The sequence below is a fragment of the Drosophila melanogaster genome, chromosome 2R, assembly GCF_000001215.4.
Source record: "Drosophila melanogaster chromosome 2R".
In the NCBI taxonomy this organism is placed as follows: domain Eukaryota; kingdom Metazoa; phylum Arthropoda; class Insecta; order Diptera; family Drosophilidae; genus Drosophila; species Drosophila melanogaster.
In genome coordinates this window covers 8,175,408-8,199,864 of record NT_033778.4, presented here as the reverse complement: position 1 = coordinate 8,199,864, position 24,457 = coordinate 8,175,408, and the positions used below count along the sequence as shown (strand labels likewise).

General features: G+C 39.9%; 1 protein-coding gene across 2 annotated transcripts in view; it reads right to left on the bottom strand.

The window, feature by feature from the left end:
• The window catches only part of LRP1 (LDL receptor protein 1), a 52,274-nt gene that overhangs the window by 26,574 nt on the left and 1,243 nt on the right, over window positions 1-24,457 (bottom strand). The window contains exon 2 of one of the 2 annotated variants that reach the window (NM_001273871.2): window positions 12,883-12,960. The exons of the other annotated variant lie outside the window; for it this stretch is intronic. Coding sequence (NP_001260800.2) covers window positions 12,883-12,960 — 78 coding nt within the window. The remainder of the gene's footprint in view (window positions 1-12,882; window positions 12,961-24,457) is intronic. 2 annotated transcript variants of the gene reach the window in all.

Below are 24,457 nucleotides of genomic sequence, written 5' to 3'. Positions count from 1 at the left end.
CTGCTTTCTTTTTGCACTCGCACTACCAATTTTTCTTGCATTTATTGCTATGTTTTTCGGTTGCCTAAGGCCAAACTTTCATTAATGAGCCAAAAGTTGTGCAGAAATGGAGCTAAGGAAACAATGAGGCCTTCAACACCGTATAAATGTCATTATTGGGTAAATCAAAAAGGCAAGCTAGGAATTTGGAGAAAATTAAATTTAAATAGTTTTCATGAATAGGTTCGTGTTGATACATTTATTTCCATAAATTTGATAGCTCTGGATCCGTAGTGTATTAAAATGAAAAGTATGCAATACTCAAAAAAAAAATGAGACAGACAATGCAAACTTTTCCATTGCAGCATTATTTTGCAGTCTGCAAACTTTACCCTTCCATCGATCCATGTTGTGTTCAAGTTGCGGGTTAGGGCTTGAGTCAATACCTTAAAGCACTTGATGCCTTTTCATGCTTCCCACAGGCTGCACCATCATCATCGCAATTGTGGTCCGGCCCTCTCGTCGTTTTCAATCTCCCTCTGGATGTTGAAAATTTCCATTATAAATGTTTATAAACACAATTTTCTAGTTGCGGCAAAAGTTATATTATTGGAGCAGCCTCTTTCCCTGCTATTCGATGCACTATGATTTATACGTAAGCGATCATCAATCTTCTTTTGCTGACATGGTTGTTGTTGGTTCTGTTACTGCCAGTTGAGTGGAGCCGAACAACCAGGCCTTAAATGATTTTCTTTTTGTCCCCCATTGATTTCCCAGCTCCTAAGACTGCAAATTCATTTTGCTTGTTTCTGGGCAGGAAGGAAGGATGTCAGGACGGAAGGAAGGAAGGATGTGGGGCGTGGGTGTGGGTGTTGTGGCTTGTCGTGTCTGTCATTGTCATGTACTTGTCGTACTCGAGGACAATAAATGCATTTGCAGCAGCACTAAAAACTCCAGATGCCAAAACGGCAGCCAGCAAACGGCAATCAATCGATGATTTCTATTCATTTTTAAACACTTTCGACCAAAGGACCGAATATGATACATTAGAGCTGCTATTAGAATAATAAGAAAAGATTCCAATACAAAATTAAACAACAATTTAAAAACCTCAACAGCAACCTTTTTGAAGTTTCTAGTTTTTTGTTTAGTGCAGTCAAAAAAGCGCCTAATGAATATTATAGTCTACAATTTAAGCAAACTTAAATCTTATATTTCGCTTAGTGGATTAGTGGCATGATAGTTTAATTTGATTTGTGGTGATTTCATTATGTTGTTGACAGAGCTTTACGCCTGATTCGTCTTTTGTGCGGCATACCCGGCGTATACGCAATGTTTAACCACATATGGATTACACACACGCCATGTTGAACAACCAATTTATTTACCCAACTACTCAGCTTGAATTGTGCAGGCACTTCGCCTGAAGTGATTGCCGGGCGACAATGTTTTTGGGACCAGATATCCACATTATCCTCTTAGTCGAACAATTCGTTACTCATTCTATTCTATCTTCCGGCTCTGTACGAAAGCACTTTCTCGAAACCTTTGAGGTGGCCCGCATTTTGAGGCACTCGTGGAACTCCTGGCTGATGACTTTTCAAACGTGGCTCCATCTCTGACCCCTGTGGATCTGCTTTTATTACTCTGACATTGGCAGCACAAAAAATCGCTCCAAGTGATTAGCCAGCCAGAAGGATTGGACAAGAAAAAAGTTAAAGCCACGCATATTTTAAGTGGCAAAGTTTCTGAGGGCTAAAGAAAATTCTAGCACCAACTACTCTCACCCATTTTCCATTCACTCCACTCTGCCAGGCAATAAAAAATACTAGTGGCTGCACAGAGGGGGCGAAGCCGAGTAAATAAAAAATTATTGCAAAACTTTCCCATGCAATAAACGATGAAAGTAAGTCCTTCTCCAAGAAGGCACCAGAGCACGAAAATCGCAGTAAAAATAGTTACAGCCACTAAGAACAGGATCTTTCGCAAGAACATCATCTTTCAGTGGCATGACTGCCTACAATGTCACGACTCCCCACCCATCGTGTAATCAACGCAGGTGCCACCCAACCAGATCTGCAGCAGTAGCATTTTGGGGATTTAGACGCAGTTAAACGGCCTACTGACAATCTAGCCCCCCAACCCGTTTCTGAATCCCATAATGCCGAGGAGCGGACAACACTTTCGTTGGCATGGCACACACGCTTCCATAGTTGCGGCAGACGTGACAATGACCAAATGGCACAATGTTGCACTGCACAGTGGGCATTGTGGGACATAGACAGAAGATAGATAGATAGATAGATAGATAGATGTGCTTGCTGAATGACAACCAACCTGATAAACAGAAATGAAAATATAAATACCTTTTAAGCAAACAAACCTTATTAGTTAATTAAGATATCTAACAACATGATGATTTTGGTTATGTGTACATCATTTTCAGTTGAATTGATTAATAACGTATTGATTTATTATGATTATTATTTGCCTGTCATTCCAATGCAGCATGACAGGCGAATAAAATCAATCATTGCAATTAATTGTTGTGCAAATTCAATTGGCGTTTATATGAGCAATCAAACACCCGTAAAGGAGCATTTATTTTCGGCAAACAGCTATCGATTTATTTAATTGACCGCAGGCGTTCGCAGCCCATTGTCCAATGCCTGAGCAGTTATTAGAGAAGATGTTGCAGCTATCAAAATGCCATAAAGGCTGCCGTAAACTGCTCGCAATACGGCCGTGTTCCCTGGATGCTGATGTGGAGCCAGCGGAATGCTGGCCACTCAGTTGAGAATGGGGTAAGGAGGCAAGTCGAGCGTGGCGGCCTCAATTAGGCCCCAGTTTGATTAGAGGACGGAAGCAGTTGGCCGAGGGAAAAATTTCCATTACACTTAGCATGCCACACGCCCCATTCCTCATCGGCATCATCGCCATCTCCATTCGCTCCTCTCTTAGGGGCTCTTTCTTTTCATTAGCTAAGTGGCCGAGTGCGGGCTATCCGTTGAGCCTCCGAACAATATAATTTTTATTTGCCCCTCTGCTTTTATAATTATCCAATACGAGTGAGTGAGTTCCCTGCCTTGAGCTGCATTAAACTTTTCGGGCGTTGATCTATTTTATCTGTTCCCTCAAGTGGCATAAATCACACAGAACACTGGGGCCATGACACAATGGGATAATTAGATGGGAATTGAGATGTCCAATTCAAATTCAAATAGAACTGGAACTGGAACTGGAACATGTGGCGTTGACCAATGTCCACAGAAAAAAAAAATATTTTATTTGACGAAATTCATTCTTTTAAGAATCACAACTAATCGTATTTATAAACCAATTTTTATTTATTTAAAAAATTAAGTATTCAAATTAAGTATTCAAAAACAATGCAATAAACAAAGATAAGAAGAAAATAAAAATTCTTCGTTATATATTAAATTAGAAACAACATTTTTTATTTCATGATTAAGAGCTAAAAATAACTCAATAACTTCGGCAGAAATTTCCATTTCAGTTGATGATTTAAAATTGCTTTAAGAGCACTTAGCGGCATACAGTGAATAACATTTGTTGTCATTCATCACCGCATAATACACACAAACACAAATTGTCACTCAAACCGAAAGGGGCATTATAAAAATATTACTGCCAAAGCGGAGCTTGGGGAAATTTCAAAATAATGGACAAACGTGACCAGCGCATAACGAGGACGAACATGATTTTCACTTAAACGAAAACTTGTTGGCCAGAAATCCTTTAAAGACCAGTATATGCGGACTGCGAGCCAGCCAGAGGAAGGGGTGGGTGTTGACTCACGGACATCTGTCAGAGGCAAGCAAAAGCGATTTTGCGGTTAGTCTGGTAAGCCACAGTGTTGTTGACCCCCTCAAAAAACCCCTTGGACTGCACTTGACTCTGACCATGCCCCGATCGTCCCCTCTTCGCTCACCTCTTGCAGATCTCCGCCGACGCTCATTAAAAACAACAAAGACAGTTGACTCCACCTGTCCCAGGTAGCTCTCAACATGGAGAAATATTCCCTACTATGTTTAAACTAAAAGCAATATATATTGCTATAAGTTTGTTTACACCCAACACACTTGACAACCATCTCAGATACAAGGAAAATTTTCAATATTCTTATAAAATGTACGAACCTAAGGTGGCATTTTTTCCAGTGCATCGTATTTGCCCAGTGCCACCAGCAGCAGCAGAGCCGAAGAGCTGCAGCATCAACAGCCACGTAACCGAGACAGGAGCAGTCCACGTAATTGAATCACCCTCGAGAACATATTAAAACCATCCTGAGCAGCTCAGCAGCATTCCCCACGAGTCCCCGGCACTCTTTTCTGTATTTCTGGATGTCGGACTGCGGTTTGGCCTTCAGACAAAAATGACCGATACCAGGGACCAGGATTTACCGTCCGTCTACCTCTGGCCGGATTGTTGGTATTTTGTTGTTCTGAGTTGTGCAACTGATTGCCGGTTGGGATTGCTATACGTGCGTTTCATAAGTTAATTTCCTTACTTTTGGATTGTAGAATTATAAATTCTAAGTCTGTTATAACTTAAAAAGTATAGTTCTTTTGGAATGTTTAAATTATTTGAGTACGCTAATGAGAGCATTCCATTATTTGATATAATTAATCATAACGTTCCCTTTCCGACATTTATAAATAAATGAAGTTGAATCCGACTTTGCGTAAAGTGTATAAATGCGTCGTGTGATAAGCTTAATTCCCTTGGGACTCAACTTCACCAACTTCCCCGCTTCCTTGCTTTCTGTTTTTGCCTGTGATCCAACATGAAGTTGCTGCTGTGCATTGCTCACGTTGCCGCTGCTGTTGAACTGAACAGGTTCAGAACGGCCACCTGAACAAAGCATACGACGAGAATAAAGGCGAAATCACGACTGATAAATGAAATAAATATATATGTATGTATATATATAAATATCCGTGTGTACACCGATGCACTGAAGCACACGCATGTAATGTTTAAATTTAGATATGTATATCTGCAAGTTCCTCGAACGTCGCGAGCACTTGGCCCGCTTATCATTTCGTCTGTGTCGTAAGTCTGTGATGCCTGCTGCCTGCCAAGTAACCAACTACTCCTCCGCTACTCCTGGCCTGGACATGTGTTGGCGAAAAGAGCAGGGCCAGCATTGAAGGAGGAATCGCCGACTAGGAGCCGAAATGCAGCGCCAGAACTGCAGCTCCTATGGACAACTTTTCGTTCTGTGTCATTCTAGAATCTAGATGCAGAAATTTGATGCCAGCTGCAAGTTGTTGAGCTCCTGCCTCGGATCAACTCAATCTTCTCCCTCGCTTTCCCGATTTTGTTTACGCCATTGAATGGCTTTAACTTAACTGGTTTTGGGTTTCAGGAGCTCCTGAAGCTCCTGCACTCCTGCACTCGTTGCAGTCTGTTAATTGCAGCCAACTTTCCCACATTAAGCTTGGGAAACAATGAAGAATTGAAGTCCGATGAGTGGGAAATGGGGGATTTCGCAAATCATGATTTGCTTTCGTCCCAGTGCTTTGTGTTTGCATTGGTTTTGTTGTTCATTAAGGTAAAGGGTAATGCCGACTTGAACTTTTTCCTTCGATCGGTCGGTGTGAACTTTCGAAGGCGAAAGCCAAGTGCAAAGACCTTTTAAGTTGTGCAAGCAAATGATCTGACCTCTGCCACAATTGGTTGAATAATTGATTTGAGTTTAAGACAAGTGAAGTGAATGTAAGAAAGTGTAAAATTTTTATAGGAAGGCAGCAACTAACTAACGTCTGCTGCGTTGCACAATACTTTTTTTCGGTGTTTACCCCAAAAACTGTCATTTATTTCAAATATGTGTCCCATTATAATTTCCCAGGATTTTTTGTTTTGAGTAGTTCCTAATGTCATTCATTACTGCCTGCTACTTTAAAATTTGAATTTAATTTAAAAGACTGCATTAGAAGTGTAAAGAAAATAAGAGATTTAATCTGGGAGGAGAACCTGCCATATCTCACCTTAAGCTTTCGCAATTGAGACCCTACCTGAAGAGCTCCGCTTCCATTATTTATTATCTGGCCAAGAGGTCTCCGCATTTCCCTATTCTTATCCAGACACGAGTTTCAACTTAGCTTGGCCCAAACCCACACACAAAAGCTGCGATAAGGCTAGCTAATCGCATTGGAAATCAATCTAGAACCAAAATCGATAACTAGACCATGCTGGCAAACACATTTGAATGTGATGCCCGAGCTGTAAATGTGCAATAATTTATTTAAATTCCCAAATGTGTGCTCTCACAGACATTGTCATTAATATTTACTCGATTTGATTTTCTTAGCCGTGTCTTTTGGGTCAAGCCATTAAGCTGAAGTCCAGCAGAGATCCAAGCTCCGCGTGGGCAGCGTCCAACGATCTCTGGGAGGCTTGGAAAGTCGTTAACCGGCAGCCCAAGTCAGCCAATCAACCAAGCAAACTAGTTTAGACAGACGGATTTCTTGGGCCACCTAGGGGGCAGGAGGGAAGTAGTTCGAGAACTACTTGGGCCAGAGAACGAGAAACTGTAACACGAAAAGCGGCTGAGTGACAAGTTTTCTGAGGCCGAGGCATACATATTAAATGGCATATTTAATATTTTTGTCTTATATTACGGGGCAAACATTTTTAATCGGACCCCGGACTACAGAGATATTCCTTTGGCAGCGATTCTGCTTTGGAAACAATGAAATCCATTCTACAAGTATTGCCGACTGAACTGAAATTAGCCTTGACGTTTCGGATGAATCTGATTGCGAAATTATAAATATGCACTTCCAACACAACAAAAGTTTTAATTCGCCAGATTTTTCGTTTTTATTTATGGCTTTGTTTCTGGGACGGCAACCTTTTGGCTTCTGGCTGAACTTTGATTACATTCAGATCTGTTTGCTGAAAAAGCACGTTCCTCGTGTCTGGGAACTCGGCAGGTCGTTTTCCCCGATACAGATAATCAAATTTCTATGTGCCATATTTTCCCGCTTTTTGTCTGGCTGTCGTTGGAGCTAAACCCAATTATTTTTTCGCAAGTCGTAAATCTATCTGAATGCATATAGATGTATAAATACGCCATAAGCGGAAATTCGGTCTCTGGGGTAAATGAATAAATGATATCCTTCTATCCGATATGTGCGATAAATATTTATGTGGCAATTTGGAGCACACTCCTTCGACAGCTCAACAACTTTACCCCCTCGTCGAAAACTCTGCTCCACTCGGCCAGGGCATTGAGACATATGTGACATATGTCAATAACATCTTACCCCACCGCAACACTCCACACAAAAAACAATCATCTCAAATCATAACTTCTTCCTCTCACTGAAAAACCTGGGGATTGTCTAGTATTGAAGGGAAAAATTGTGAACATACAACAAAATAGGAAGCTATTAATTCTCAAATAGATTAATTAAAATGAATTATTATTATCTGTCTCAAGTTGATTTGGAAAAATGGTTTTATAACAATGTTTGACAACCAAATCGATCGATTTTTTTCCAAGTGCATTCTCTCCATATTGTCAATCCCTGCCACGTGAAGTGTTCTTATCACACTTGTGTGGAACTTATGCCCAACGATTTCAATTTCCATAGAATGCCCGCCCAAACTCTTGAACCTGTTCCCGTAGCCATTGATTGGCAGCTGGTATAAGTTTAAACAACCAGAGATTGTTGTTGCTATTACCTTTTCAAAATATGGGCATCGAGTAAGGAACCACAAGGCTTTCAGCATAAGCTACAAAGCTCCTAAGCTGCTCAGCTTCAAAGGCTTAGAAGAGCACTTGCGTAAAAAGTGAAGGAAAACAGAAGGGGTAAAATTAAGAGAGGGAAACTGTTGCAATCAGTTAAAAAAATGTATGGGTACTTGAAGCTAAGGAAAGAGGCTTATGGTAACCTTAAGTTGACCCAGTTTAATGGACTCGACACTTGAGAATCTATTGAAATTCAAGCTGCAAGCAGCACATCCTTCAGGCCCCAAACTAAATTCTTCAGTTCATTTGCTACAACATTTTCGAACGTCATTTAATAGTGATGTTCTTGGGGGAATTTTTTCGTATTTCCAATGATTAGGCAGCAGTTTGTAGGCGTCCACGGGGCTATTAAACTGTCTATGTTTGCCATCATCACTCACCCAACAATTACGACTTACCCTCCGAGACTTGCGTTCTGTCTGCTTACTTTAAGCTTTAAATTACGCTTAAATTGTTTTTACGCCTCTTTTGCTTCCTCCTTAGCCATTGAGCAGGGATCTATAAAAAGCATTTGACGCAATCTAAACCCAAGGAATCGCCAAGAAAATATACATAGCCGTAGAATAAGCTGTTACAAGGGGGGGGGGGGGTTTGATCGAATGGGGAATACACTTTTAAGGGCGGTCATGACAACGTTGGTATCTATGGAAATGTGTAATGTTAGAAGATACTTAATTTGCAGCATGATGTACTTTATTTCCTTATATACAAGGATAGTGTGTCTAACATATGAAAAACTCATTTAAGCATTACTCGTACAGCTTTAGTGGCTGTAAACCATTTGCATCTATTATTCAATCACTCCTTAGTTTGCTTTTACTTATTTCGCCGTACCTTTAAGAACCCACAAAAAAAGAGGGGCAGCATACTGTTCAACAATTTGGCACATCGTTCCCTTTCAGACCAAATTTTTATGCTCTCACCCACTAACGCTCTTGCCTTTGGCCAACTTCAGCAGACTTGAAGCATTGTCTGCTGGCCATCAATAATTTATGCATTCGACCATCAATCACTTTGAGCTGCTTTGCGTTAGCCGAGAATTGAGAATTGAGAGAGACGTTGTCATAGAAGTGGTGGTGGTGGGAGGTCTTGGGGATTCCGAGCCGGAGCCCGAGCTAAGTAAAATCAGTCAAGTGTGGATAGCAAGGCGCAAATGGGTTTTGGCCAGGATTGGTTTGATTTCACCCCTCACTGCCATCGAATACCCCATCGAATGCGACAGACAACAAACGCTGGGGAGTGGAGAACATATTTTATGTATTTTGCATCACTTTACTTACTTTGTGTACAATTCTGTTAATTTTTTTCTTGGCATTTCCCTCTGCCTTCTGCCTGCTGCGCAAAATTTCCATCCTTTGTTGTGACCCAAAGACCGGAAGAGCAGAAGAGAAAAACTTTTTCCGTTGGCCCTCTGTAAATTTGCAAAATTGCTTCCTTATTTCATTTTTGGCAAATAAACTGAAAGAATAACATTCCCAGCCCCACCCCAGGACATGTCTAGATGCCCGCTCGCTTTTCCAATTTGCCAAAGACATTTCAAACAGCTGACGGTGCTGAAGCATTTGATTTATGCAAAGTTGTTGCCTAAATTGATTTGCAATTGGCAATTTCCACAAAGAAAACTCATAATCAGCCTAGGCAAGCCAATCCGGGAAACCCAATCCCGTGTGGGGAGCGAGAAGCTAACCCCATACCCAGCGTTGCGTAAATGTTTCACATCGAGGCGTCAATGTGGCTCAAGATGTTAACAGATCTTTGCCGGCTGTCTCCGCCACCCACTCCAATTTAAATTTTCAATATGCGAGGCGACAAACAAGACGATGACAATGAGATGTGAAGCAAAGTTCACGCCCCAGAGCGACGAGCAAGTCAACAAACAATGAAAACCTTGTAACCAATGCGAGCGCACTGAACTAACGTATACCGTGTAATGAACTTTATATGGCTTTACCAAATATATCCGTCCAAATAGGACTTAACTTAATGGTAAGATTTTCTAAAAACCAACACTTTCTAAATTGGTACGTTGAAGCAGTCTTTCATGCTTATCATTTCATATTTCGAGCCCGTTCAAATTCGTTTAGCAAATTATTTCTAGAATTAAATAAATTATTATTATTAATTGGATTAGAATTTTGTAACACAAAACTCTTCAGTTCGCAACACTACCCTCTGAATACAACACAAAAAATCCATTTAAATTATATTAAGTTTGTTAGCTGGCGTGCCAGGTTTTTGAGACTTTTGGCATCGGAGGAATGGGGGCTTCATTTACATATGTACTTAACACGTGTCGGTTTGGGTACTTCGGTTTCTTTGTGAGAAACAGGAATCTTTGGGGAAAACAGGGGGCAATTACTTAATGAAGAAACAAAAGCATGGAAAAGTTCTGAGGCCGAAATGCAAATACTCGTTGTACTTGTAGCAATACTCGCACAGCTTTATGCTGCTTAATATATTTATACAGACAGCCGACAAATGAGACCGACAGGGGGAGAAAGTGAAAAAGAATGAGCTTTTGTGCTTAATCAAATTACAGCTCTAATTAATTTCAATTGTTGCGGTAATGGGATTCTTGTGAGCTGGCTGAACACAAGAAGCATCTTAAAAGGCGTTCTGGAAGATACTTTGGGATTATCGTTAGGAAGGCGAATAGCTGTGAAAACAATACAATGTTCGTATAATGTTACAGACAAGATACATAAATAGATATATTTATAAATATCACTTCTACTTTCTTGTTAAATTATACGCAATTGATTGATTTATTAGATACTTATGGTATCTAATCGCACATGCTACAGTCTGCGATGCATATGGTTAAATGGGAAATTCTGTACTCTTTATTAATTCTGTGCTCAACTAGTGAGTTTACTAATGTCCTACTTAATAAGTGCAACAAATGTTCATTTGATATTAGTGAAGCACTACAATGCACTTCATTTTAACCACTCATTGCTGCCACACAGCCCACAGTGGTTGCCGCAGCCAAGAGGCAGCACACCGTTGCAAGTTCATTACAAACAATTGATTTGGCAGAACGGCGTAAAACTTGGCACAGGTAAGAAGGAAGGGCCAACTCAGCGCCAGCAATGTCTGCGAAATGGGAAAAAACCCGGCATAGAAAGGGGAAAGCGCCGCCGAGGAGAGGCAGGAAGCAGAAACCCACTCAGAGCGACAAAGTCTGCCCATGACCAACGCAATGTGGCTGCAACTCTAGACAAAAAGCCAAGTCAGCATTTGCGCCGCCGACGCTCCGGGTGCGAGTTGGGTGGAGGTGGGGCATTGGACCGGAGCCAGGTGGGTGGCAGGCGGGGAAGTGGCAGAAGGAGCAGTCGGTTGGCTGGGATGGGCTGGGCTGGGGCATAAATGAGGGCGAGATGTGATGACTGCTGGCGAGCATTAATAATGAAAATATTCAGGCAGCTGCTGCTGCGGCTGCCGTTGATTGAAACCGAAAGGGCAGCAGTCGACGAGGAATGGCAAGGAACTCCAAGGAGCTACACTTGAATAAACTCCGTCGAAATCGCTAGGGATTACTTTCAAGTGATGCAAAGCCTTTATTATCGCGACTAGTCACATCTACTTTGACTTTTAAAATAAGAAAAAAAAAGAGAAAACATTTTATTTATACTATTGTTAAATTGTGTTGTATTTAAAGAAACACGATTTTGAAGTTTTTAATTACGATTAGTTATGCAAATGGTCTTTAAAGTATAGCTTTAAGGTATAGCTTTCCATGGTGTAAGCGAGTAGCAAGTGGGTGGGAAATCTTTTGAAAAAGGATTAACATTAAATATGAATGTGTGTGTGTGTGTGTGTGTGTGTGTGTGTACCGAGCAGTTTGAGTGTGAGTGTGTGCGGGTGAAAAGTTGCCCGTTGGTTTGAGTAATGTGCGCACATAATGAGTAACAAAGCGCCCTAATGAAGTACTCAAAGCCTTCGAGCAGAAGCCAACTTTCAAGCTCCTCGATATAAAGTTGGCCAAGTGTTAGGGGCGAATTGCCCAGACCCCAGAGAACTTAAACCTTAAAAGTTTCATAAATGCTTAGCTACAAACAGGAAAAGTGGTTCCATTTGCCAAATCGGAAGTGGGGAGCAACTTAAAATAAAGTCAATACGTGAGAAAAGCGTTGAAAAGTGAACAACATGCCAAAAGATTAAACTATTCGCACAACAGCATTAACGTAAACAATGCAAAACACAATATTCCAGAAATTTAGATATAAATTCCTTCTGGTCAATTCTTTCCGCCTGAAATGTTTTCATTCATTTCGTTACACCACAAAAGTCGGCTTTTTGGTATATTTCACATTCATATTCAAATTTTATACTCGTTACTCAAAGGGTAAAATAAATTATTATAATTGATGAAAAGTATGTAATGCCCACAAAAAATTTTTATGACTTATGTCCATATATCAACGAAAATGTATTATATCCTCATTTCAACAAGCTTAGTAGAATTTACCTTGTTCACACTAGACTAATCTAGGGTATTATAATAGTCAATACTTATATTCATATGTTTACTTTCACAATTATCTTGAGAAAAATACCTACCACATGCTTCAAATTTTTGGGCTAAATAAATACATTTATAATTTAAGCGACGATTTTATTTACGTTCAATTTGTTGTGACCACAACAAAATATTTCATTGAATGAAAAAGTTGGAAAGCACTTTGAAATTTTAAATTAAGTGGAATGTGATAAATCTTGATATTTGACTCAAATGTTTTCAATACAATAATGCAAGACGGAAGCCATGCTTTTAATGCAATAAATATTTAAAGCAAGTTTATTTTTGTAAACTGGAATTTAATTAAGTGTACTTAGGCTGATTTGATTTTCATTCGCTGAAGTTGATGCCACAAGCGTATACGTAATGTGTGACAAATAAAACGCAATCTTGCGGTTTTCTGCCTTTTTTTATTGAGGCAATCACGAGCATAATAAAATTAATGATAATAGTAACCATAAAGAAACCGAGAGTAGTTCGCCATCGCAATAACAAATGGTAATGATGACAACAATGAGTGGTACTTAATAAATTTAATACGATCCTATTAGGCTCACAATTAGGAGGAAGATTTTTGGTCAATTTAACCCATGAATACCACCGCCTGCGGTTAGTGCGGCATTTGGGCGGATAAACACGGTGGGCTTAATACGATTTCTGGATTTATGTGCATTACCTGGAAATAAAGGAAATAATAATCATTAGTTACTCGGTGTTGTGAACTTGAAAGGCGGATTGTGCGATATAGAAAATGGGCAATGTACATATAAAAAATGTATTGAAGTAATGTGCAGATTGCCAATCAATCCTTACTAATCATTAGTAATTGTGGTTTAAGATCTTTAAATGCGCAATAATGCGATAAAGATAAGGAGGAATGTTTTAAAATTAATAATGTTACAGATTGGGCAACCCGCTTTAAAAATCGCATGGTACCCAAAAATTTATATATTTATATTTTATTCTAAATAAATCATTTATATTTATTTGATTATAATTAATTTTCAAAAAGTATGTAGCTTAAAGTGGAATAATATAATTTCTTCGATCATTTTCTCATTTATTTTGAATTTAATCTGCGAATTATATTTCAAGCAGGCATTGGTTTACCTGGTGACGTGGCAATTTCGATTTCGATTGCATTACCTGGCGGTGGAAGCGAGCCGCATTTGGAATGCCGGGAGGAGACATATTGGCTAACCCGATCCGAACCCAGTGCCACCAATAAATCGCCGGTGAACGACAGGCGCTAGATAGTCTGGCGGTACAGAGAGCACCCATGAATCGCCGGCCTAAGCCCGCTGAAATTTATTATAAAATTCAATCTTTTTATTTCTCGCTGGCTTAGAAGGGGCAAGAACTTTTTCGCCCAAGTGTCGAAAGCGGCTGCGATAAGAGGAATAGCGAAGAAAACATGGCAAAAGGTATTTAAATCGTTTTTAATGGAAAAATATGCAAAGCAGCCGCGCGGCGGAGTCGTAAGCCTCTGAGAGGCTGAGCCAGGATACCAGACAAATCTCTGCCGACTGCCCGGCCACCTCCTTCATTAAAATTCCAAGCATTTTCACTTTGCGAAAATACACACGGCTGATGAGGGGCGGAGTGGGGGGTGTGGAAAAGGAGGCGCGGCAGTTGGAGAATAAAGAACAGACGAAGAACTCGGCGGGAACTGCTGACTGACACACTTTAAAACAATTTCCTGGCCTGGCATCGCTTCCTCCTGAATACTGAATACTGAATACAGAGTACAGAATCCAGAAACCAGAAACGAGAATCTAGAATCCAGAGTCCCGCCCGAGGAGGTTGGACACATCCTTGTCAGCCCAAAGTGCACGCAGGACATATGACAAACTTGACGTGGCATGTCAAAAGATTTGAAGCCAATTTGTCTGACGAAGTGGGGATACAAAATGGGATGAAGTCGGAGCTAAAAAGCTGGAAGTTGAGGAGTGATGCGCCGTGTTGCAGGGGAATTTTACATTAGAAAAACTCACAAAAGAAAAGGAGAAGGCCATTCGATGCAGAAGCTAGCTATATTTCATTCTAAGCACACTGCATATGTTTCGAAGCATATTCAACATGAAATTTTAGATACAAATCGTTTAAGATACAGCTTATGTAGCTTGCACAAGTTATGAAGTTAACAACCATGTTGATTTAAAGAAATCATATATTTAGATTTGATAGTTAATCCTGACAATCATAACAATGGATTTTATATTAATCAAATACGAAATCCTCTATAGCCTCATAATGAAATAATTATGGAAAGTAAAACGTATAATATAACATAAAATTCAATAAAAGCCAAAGCCTATGTACAGTCAAAGCTGATTAAATAAAATATATTGTCTGACATAAACACAGTCATTAGGAAAACTATTTATAGAATAATACTACATAGTTAGTGACATGTTTCGATTATAGAAAATCAACGATTCCACTCGAATTTAATAGTTGTAATAATAGAATGATTATGGCACAATATTTCGGCGCCCTAATTGGATGGAAAGCCCAGGAGATATTTCATTTAATTTACGCATGTATGTAAATACAATTGCTGATATAATATTGTCTCTCTAATTGGGTGTCCTTTGGGTGGGATGTGTGTTATGTTGTGCATACCAAATGCATATTTAAACTGATTAAATTAGTTCGAGCGTTGTCATAATGAATGCCAACCGTGCACACACACACATTCAGTAGCAGGACCCCAACAAGTTCTAAAGTGCCACTAAAAAGTGCCGGAGAGATAGACAGTTGGCAGCGGCGGAGTGGGTGGGAGCCCACTCTCGACAGAAGGGTCCTGGTCCTGGTCCTGGTCCTGGCATGTTTGCTCGGAGGACGAGGGCAAAGCTTTGCACTACTATAAAATTAAGATTAAAAGCTCCAGCTGTAAATGAGTATAAAGCCAGTCTTTGGCCCCCTTCAGCGGGGTTTCGTGTTTGTCTAAGGTGAGCATTTGTGTGCCTGCTTGTGAAAGGATGCTCCTCGCGAAAGTCAGCAAGAATACACACAGAGAAAGTGGGGACAGTGACAAATGGAAACAAGCAAACAGAAGCGACATCCCCTTCAACCTTTGCTTTCCCCTGCAACTCACCCCCCCCCCCCTCATAGTCCCCTAGATTAGCTGCGAATTCTTTTGTGGCTGCGAGGAAATTAAAAATTTTTCACTTCAAACACGCAACAAAAGCCAACAGAAGTGAGACAAAGCTTCGTTTTAATTTTCTAGAACGTTTAAGTATACAAAAATATATTATATAAGGGAAATGGGAGCAAAAGTATGATGAAGAAAAAGTGAGCATTGTCTATCAGCGGCACGAGTAACACCAACAACTGAGAAGGGTCAGGCCATTTTTTATATTTTGACGCATTCGTTATCAACTTTAAATTAGATTTCATTATCATTTCCAAATTAGGTTATAAAATACTTTTTATGTTCAAGGTACTTTGAAAATTTGTAGCATGATTAGTAGTAGTTTTATTTTGTTTTTTACTTTGCGACAAGATTATAGAATTTAGTTAATTTTTTCTAGAAAGACAGCTCTGTATGAATTTGTTCGTATCCGGAAAATATTCAGGATTTTTTAAAGATACCAAAAAAGCTGCGGGTGCCTGCACAATTGAAAAAAAAAATATTCCATTTTCGTTCCCTCTTTGAAAAAATATAGTACGAAAAATATGGCTCTTCCTTTTTAGATTCTCCCTTGTCGGGAAAAATGATTAACAAAGATTGATGAAAAGTAAAGGGATTGGCTCGGGTGGTTGTCCTCCTTTTTTTTTTTGGCTCGGTGGTGACTTTTGTGACTTTAAAAAGAGGGTTGGGTTGGAAGCGGAAAATAGCTATCCAGAAATCTACAGCTGAAAGGATTTCATCCATGGTGACTTTAAAAAGAGGGTTGGGTTGGAAGCGGAAAATAGCTATCCAGAAATCTACAGCTGAAAGGATTTCATCCATGGTGGGCCAATGAACAACTGGTATATATGTTTGTACGAAATACTCTCGAAAGCTGATCGAAAATTTCCACTGAATTCCAATAGGATATTAAATTATTTAATTGTTTCATTTTATTGTTTCGCTGCATGGCAGATGAACTCGGTAACGGGCCGCCAAACCGAAAGGTTACATATCATTTATAAATGCCTTTCCCTGCGCCTCCGCAATGACATAGTTGTCAATCATTTGTCAATTAAGCACTCTATCAATCCGCATGTCTGCCGGAATTCGAATTCCATCTTGTTTGTTTATGCAGCCGGATCGTGTAATGTATCTCTGATATATATATATTTCAAGCCTACAATACACATTTATTAAAGTGTGTTTTTTGCGTTCTTTTTTCCCCGAGCATAAATTGAAATTCTGTCAGCATCGGGATGATATGGATGATTTGGGTGATGTGATATGGGGATACGGGTGAGAGGGACGGCGGATGTGATCCGTCTTTTTCACTCCGCTTTCATTAAATTGAAAAATTGTTCGCCAGGCGCAAATTACACAAATCATCAACGACGTGGCTCTGGAAATATTGTGGAAATGAATTGCAACTTTGCGCTGCTTTATTGTTTTATCCTTGTACGTTTTTTTTTTAAGTATTTATTGCTTTATTATTTTTAACAATTAAGGCAATTCAGAAAAAGTGGATATTCAATAACAAGTTGAACTCAGTCGGTTTTTTATCACTACAGCACAGCAGTAATTAATTAAGGGCCAAACAAAGGAATTTGATTGATGGCCGATAGTGTCCCTGATTTCTGATGGAAGGTGTTATTTAAAGGCATTTACAGATATTGAAATAATCAAACATTTTACCACATCTATTTGGTTGAATTTAAACGCATAAGCTCGTTAAGGGATCAACCGAATTAAGTGCCATAACTGTGCCATTTCATAATCATTTCGAAAATCATTCTCATCACAACGGCTTTTCGCGGAAAATAGCCGTACTTTCACATAGCATTTATGTTTCTTCGCTGTCATTTCCAATCAAGTTCAAGTTGGAACTGCAGAGAATACCACATTTTCTAGTTATAAGTACGCGGGACAGAAAATGAAAAACTTTTGCTAATCATTCAACCCGAAGCGATCTCTCACCCCCAAACCCCACCTCTCTATCCACACAGTGCCTGACAAAACGTGGGTGGAGACAGTCTCCGCCAAAAGTTTGCACATTAAAATTGGCGCTAAAACTAACAAACTTTGTCAGCAAGCTGAGGGAAACAAAATCCGCACTCCACTCTTCTCCATCAGCTACGCATAACGCGCTTGAAAACTTCTCCAAATGAACTATGGCGAAATGTTGGGAAAAGGATATACTACATATAGATGGATATGGCTTGGCTGATTTATCAGGCGAAATATTTTAATTAGATTGTTGCTATTTAAGCTCGTGTCCCTCGTTTTCGGCTCTCCATCGCCGAATTCTTCTGCAGGACCCAAATGATTTGAAGGCCTGAAAGCCTTTTTCTTGATTAAATAGTTAGCAGCCCCACACATTAGCTCATTTGCATTGAAATTTAATTAAAATGGTGTATATCTATGCACTTCAATACCTGCAGATTAGTAGTGAAAAAATGTGTAATGTTCTATATATATTTTGGAATTTTAAAAAATCGAAGTATCACGTTTAGATACGTTTATCTAAGGGACTAATGTTAGGGAGTTTGTAATAAAATACTTATAGAAGCGATGGCTATTACTCGAAATCTTAGGGGTTGGCTTGGAGCAATTAATGCGAGACAGGCTCATATTTCATGGCTCGCTTGCCTCAGCCTGATTCCGCGTTCCGCTGATAAGGATCTGCCCACCCATCGAACATCCACGTCCACTGGTGGCTCCCCCTCCAGCGATGCTCCCTCAATTGATGGGACAAAGCCATAAATTAGAGAACAAAGTTGCGACGCATCAACGAGCATGTGAAACATGTTGCGACGCGGAGAACTTATCATCGATGGCCAATGCAACGTGTATCTATGGGGGCCCTGCACTGTGATTAACCGGGGGCTGCCAAGTGGGCGGGGCGCAGTGGAAGGAAGCAGTTACTCCAAATGGATCGCGCGCAACAAAAGCTAGCAAATCGGGCGGCGGACGCGGTCGGAGCCACCAGATCCGAGGGAGCTGGAAACAATTTTGCACAGCGTCGAGCGCTATGCTTATAATAACAGACGCAGCAGCAACAGCAGCAACAACAACAGCAGCAGCAGCAGCAGCAGTCGGGCAAACAAAGGAAGAGGAACAAATTACAGCACAAAAACCAGCAGTGCCGCCAACAACAAAAACGCCCGACGAGTGCGCCAAAGGTAGGCAAATATGCTAAAACAAAAAAAAAATGCGGGAAAAAGCGGGGCAAAAGGGAAAATTCCAGGAAGCTGTACTTAAAAGGGTACGACTATTGCGCTCGATACCCATCGTAGTAGAATATTGTAGCACTATAGGACATGCACTTTTCAGACTGCGTAACCAAAATATCGCTAGGGAGTAGCTCGTTTTATCATATATCATATTGTGATAGATTCAAAGTAAGATTCCAAAGAAAAATGACAAGAAAACATATAATTAATGACTTTCAATTAAAATGTAGTATACAATACTGTTTCTTATATGCTTAACTAAGATAGCATATATGTAACAAGTAAATAAAATGTGTTACAAGATTTTAAATATCAGAAAAACTTAATTTAAAAGCTTAAATAAATAGCACTCAGATAAAATCGAATATACACTAATTGAACCTAAAAGAATAACCCGTTATAGTTGCGCTTCTAGTCCGCAGTCCATTTTAACCAAATATTGTTCGCGAAAACTGAGGGGCATCCGACTGTTATTAATACAACTAATTGAGAAGCTACCACAACGCGATGCGGAGTCGGACATGCAGTGGTGCAAATGGTGCGAATGGGAAAAAGCGGGCAAACGACAGCTTGCAATTACATCCGAGACCACTTCTGCAGCCCGCTGCCTCTGGTGTACCACCCACTGCAGCACCCACCTCGCCACCACCACACCACTACACCACTACACCACTGCCCCACTGCACACACACACACACACACAGGACAAAGTGCACTTCAAACAAAACGTCGCCCACATGGAAGCGTGCGATTTGCCGCAATTGCGTATCATTAATTTGCGTTTTGCCTGCCACCTCCCAGCTTTCCCTTTCCTCCATCCATAATACCGCCTGTCGTCGTTCGGTTAAATTACTTTGTAAAATGTTTCATGGATGCAACGCGAAGAGCAGCAGCAGCACAACAATTACAATTACACAGGGAAGAAACATCACTTATGTACATCAAATGGGTTATTCATAAAGTTATAGAATCTGAAAATGATGAGTAGAGCATGTTATTATTACACCTTTAGGAGTATGTTAGTTTAGGAAATGAGTATTGTTACACCATTAAGCATTAGCGACATAACAAAACAAAAGCTTTCTACCGCGATAAGAGTCCAATCTCGTGTAAAAAAGTCTTAAATTGCATAGATATTTAAAAACACAAATATTGAAACTTAGATTGCATTGTACAGAATTTAAATAGCTAGTATTCTTTACTGCGCTGATAATAAAATATCACAGGTAAATTCGTGAAGTTTTCAGTTCGCAAATTCAGTCAGCGCATAAACCACGGAAAAGAGTAGACAGAGTCCATGGGTGAAGGATTGGTTTGGCTTTGCGGTTTTGCTGTTACACGAGTACAGCAGTTACTACTTACGTTGCAGCCACACACACACACACACCCAGCACCTCCTCCTACCCCTCTAATGGCAGTAGGCGAATCCGTAGCGCTGTTTTAATGCATTTTCAATATTCTAACGATGCCACAGCAAACTGGCCAGACACACATCAGCATCGGCATCTGGCCATATATAGAGATTATACGAGTGCCCACCGCTATTGATATTTTCCTGTTTCGGAGATTAACTGCTTTGAAAGAGCTTTTTGGCATTGTGTCATTGTTGCTACTGAAATCGAATTATTAAGTTGTTAAGTGAATTAAAATTTGTCAAATTCTAGCAATAGCTAAATGAGATAATCTTTAGGCGACAATTCGAAGTATATGTGCCCTTCTATAAAGTCTGTTCAACTCTTAAATTTCGCAACCCGACATTCCACTCCACTCAACTTATCTAGTTTTCAAGCGCCGCTTTTGAAGCTGCATCCCATCGCAATTGAATGCGAAAAGTATATGACCTCAAGTAAAGCCATTTTATGAGCAATAATAAATGTATTTTCGCTATGTAAAAAATAATTATTGCAAAAGTATGCAGAGGCTGAGGAATAAAAGGGGCCAAATGGCGAGGTCCACTCGAGATGCTCGTTGCTCGTTGAGTTTGTAGCTTTTCGTACAATTATTTCATGCGGACTGCTAATTAAAACTGCTAAATTGAGTGCACTCTGTGGGCGGGCAAATGAGTGGGCGAATGGGAAAAGTGAATTCACGTTTGACAAATATTCGGATTATTAATCATTCTGATTTGCAAAAGCGAACAACACTTCCAGCAATTTCCGTTTAAGGGGAAGCTGAAAAAACGTGCTGGTAGTAAGCGTTCGCTTAATTAAAATCGTGACAGGCAAGAAAAACACTACGAAAGTATTTCATTTGCAAATTAAACTCACGGATCTGCATGCACCGAAAAAGGATTTAATTTATTAATACAATTAAAGTCTTTTGGCGAACGCAACTTTTCCATTTCTGAATATGTTCCATCACCGTGCAAAGTTCGTTCTCTTGTTTAATCTATTTAAATGCCAACTCATTCGCAAACACAATGAATTCTTAATTGCCATCTAATTATTTGCAATTCCCCAATTGACATTTTTAAGTAGTTGTGAGCGAAATGGAAAAATTGAATAAAGAAACCTCAGGTGGATGAGGAAAACTCTGCTCAGTCGCAGTTGTTGGCAAATCGAGGCTTCAACTTTTAGTTCCTGGCAGAAAGTCAAGTCAAGTCATCGATGCTGATGACAAGAATACGTATGCTTTGGCCAACTGTCCTGCCCATGACCATATTGGGCACTTCGTCTAGACCCCCTGGCGATGTTGGTGTCTTTGCCCGACGTCTTGAACCCAACCGATCCGATCTGAACCGGTTCCAGTTCTGAGACCAACAAACCCACACGGCAAGAAATCATGTGTCTGGTCTGATTACATGACTTTATAATAATTTCGAGTTTAATACGATTTCACAGCTTTCAAGTGAGCTATCTATTACTTAAACATATTATTTATAAATAAATAATATTATTGACAGAGCTCCTGCAATTGATCCCAAATTTTTTCCGTGCAATCCCCATATCGGTGGTGCGTCATTCGAGGCCAGAGGGGCCATAAATGCCCGGCGCAGCCAGCAGGAATACAATAAAGACAGCACACAGCAGCTCGCCTGCATTGAGCGGCAACAATAAAATGTACAATAAATCAATATAGAAAAACGTCTTGCATAAAAAGTTAGCAAAAAAGGGAAAAGAGGAGAGGCGAGCGAATTTCGTTGTGCGAAAGAAACCCTGAATGAATTTTCCACATAATTGTTCTGCAACAAATTACTGGCTTAACCGATTTTCCCGACTCAATTATGAAGGGGGAGTACAAAAAAAAAAATAGGTATATGTATATCAAGAGGGAAGTCCTGAAAACTTTAAACGTTGCCCAACCAGATTTTCCCCTTGATTTTCCACCACTCTTGTTTGCCTTTTCCTTTTCGCATGCCGGCCGGCTTGTCCAGTCTGTTTTGGGCCATTTTGCTTTGCTTTCGGCCAACTTGTTTGGCTAAAGGCAAATTGTATCTTTCTGGCTTTGCGTTTTTATTTTCTTTTTGCAGCTCTTTAAGCAGGTGTTACCAGTGTGTGTGTGTGCGTGTGTGTGTGTACCAGTGTGTTTCTAACCCACCTTACAAACTTGTTTGTTTCTATTGTTGTTGGCGTTACTTAATCGTCTGCGGACAGGTTATCGTTTGCTCTTGAACTTGAGGCGAGCAAACAAACAAACTTAAAGTGGAACTTGAACGGACCCGACTGGGAATAAATATACTACAGTCCGAAAATTGGTCTAAAGGTGACTTACAATCTGAAATTTTCTCCGTTCACAGATGGCTATGATTGATGCCCATCTCCGCCTCTTTACCGCATAGAAAAATCATCCGGAATTAGTATGGCTACAGATAATATATACTCAATATATAGCCAATCACTTGTTGTTTACTTTCATTATTTACTGTAGATTAGTTCTTCAAACCATATCAATACATATTGAAAATACTGTAAAAAGGAAGCACCTGCAAATAGCAAATAGGATTGCTTTAGTGTTCAAGATTACTGATTAATTATAAACAAATAATTAACCTTTAATCATTACCCCCAATTCCTTATCAGTGTCCGATTCCGTGACTTCGTAACACACGAGCAAGATAAGAAATAAAGCCGGAATTATAGTTTCATCAAAAAAGTCACATATGCTATATAATCCATCTATTTTATTGCACTATTTCACTAGTTATTAACAAGATAGTTTTTTGTTCACCATAGCTTGGGCGAATTTTCAAAAATAGTTACGCTCATGAATTTATCGCTGGGGACAATCAGTGTGCTTTCATCACTTCTTCTGCCTCCGTTCGTGAACACAAATGAGGCGTGCCACTCCCACTTTGCATTCCGGTTTCCCGCCCCCTTTTTCCACACCGTCCGTTTAACGCGGACAGCAATTATTAAAACAGAGCCATTGGCGACATGATAAACGATTTCCGCAATATTTCCGCCAGCCCAGGATGGCCGGGGCAGAAATGGCAATGGAGGCAGCGGCGGCAAAAGGGAGGATTCACTGTAGGGTTGCAGGCAGAGCTTTAACCCCACCATCCCACCACCCCTCCACCACTTTATAGCCGCGGGGAAGAACGCTCACTGCGAAACACTTCAGCCAGCTACACAAATTTGTGCACGGGTCGCAAATTGTGGGTGCGTCGCAAATGGTTAAACTGTTCAAAAGGCCGCGGCAGGTTAAAAAATTAGACAGAACTCTTACGTAAATTGAAACAAAATGTAAAAATTGTAATATGACATTTAGAGTGAATTAAAATAGAGAGCTGATCTTAATAATTGTATTAAATCAAACCAAGCTTAATTGTTGAAAATGATTAGTTAATAAAGAGCTAAGCCTTTGGGCCAAAACAAATGCTATCTTGTTTTCCAGAATACAATTCTCTTTAGTAGAAGCATTAGCCAATCCATTTGTCTGGATTAACAAAATGCAAATTGGCTTAATTATGCGATTTGTGAAATGGCAAGTGAACGGCCTTGAAAAACACGATACAAAAGGAAATCTATATTGTAAATTCATACGATCTATATAAATAGCTGGACTTTAAATGGAAGCAACAATACACATTTTGTGCTCTAATACAGTGTTCGTTTGTTGTTTGCACTTTGGCGAAAAGATTATAAATGAGATTTCAAAAATAAAACATAAACAACAAGGTGTCATTAACATTTGTAGGTGCAGCTAGCTACTAGCTACTGCATTCATCGCAGGAGAAGCCGATTCTCAATCTGCGTAGGGATAGGGAATTACAGATCTCGCAGTGAATGCGAAATAAGTGCACAAGCTTAATAAATGAATAATCCGAGTCGCCTTCTAACTTTGTCGTTTATCTCATCCGTTACGTTGTCTCGTTGGATTTGTCAGTCAGACAGACAGACAGACAGACAATTCGTTTGATTGATTTCGGTGCCTTCTGTGCATTCGCTCTCTCAAATTGTCACTGAGTGCTGGCGTCGCATCGCTCGTCAAATGAGGAAATGCTTACTTTAATTTTATTTACTTCTGCGCGTTCCTTCTTCACAATCTTAACGAGATGGGGGCAGCAGTGGCCTTTGTGCGCAGACTTTTGGACCCCCGGGTCATGGATCATGTGCATGCATAATGCGACCGAGTCAAGAAGTCCATTGTATGTATGTACATAATTTATTTAAATTTATTTGTTGTTGCAGCGCAAATTTTCCGCGGTCATAAGTATTTCATTCGGTGTCAGCGGCTGACGCGAACTACGAATTATATGTATCTTTACTTGCTTACATGCAAAATGTCAAGTGATGGGTTCAAGTGTAACATTTCTAATGATTTTTAATAACTATTCTTTTCTCTTTGAATAACATATAACAATTAAATAGTGCAGTTTTTAATTA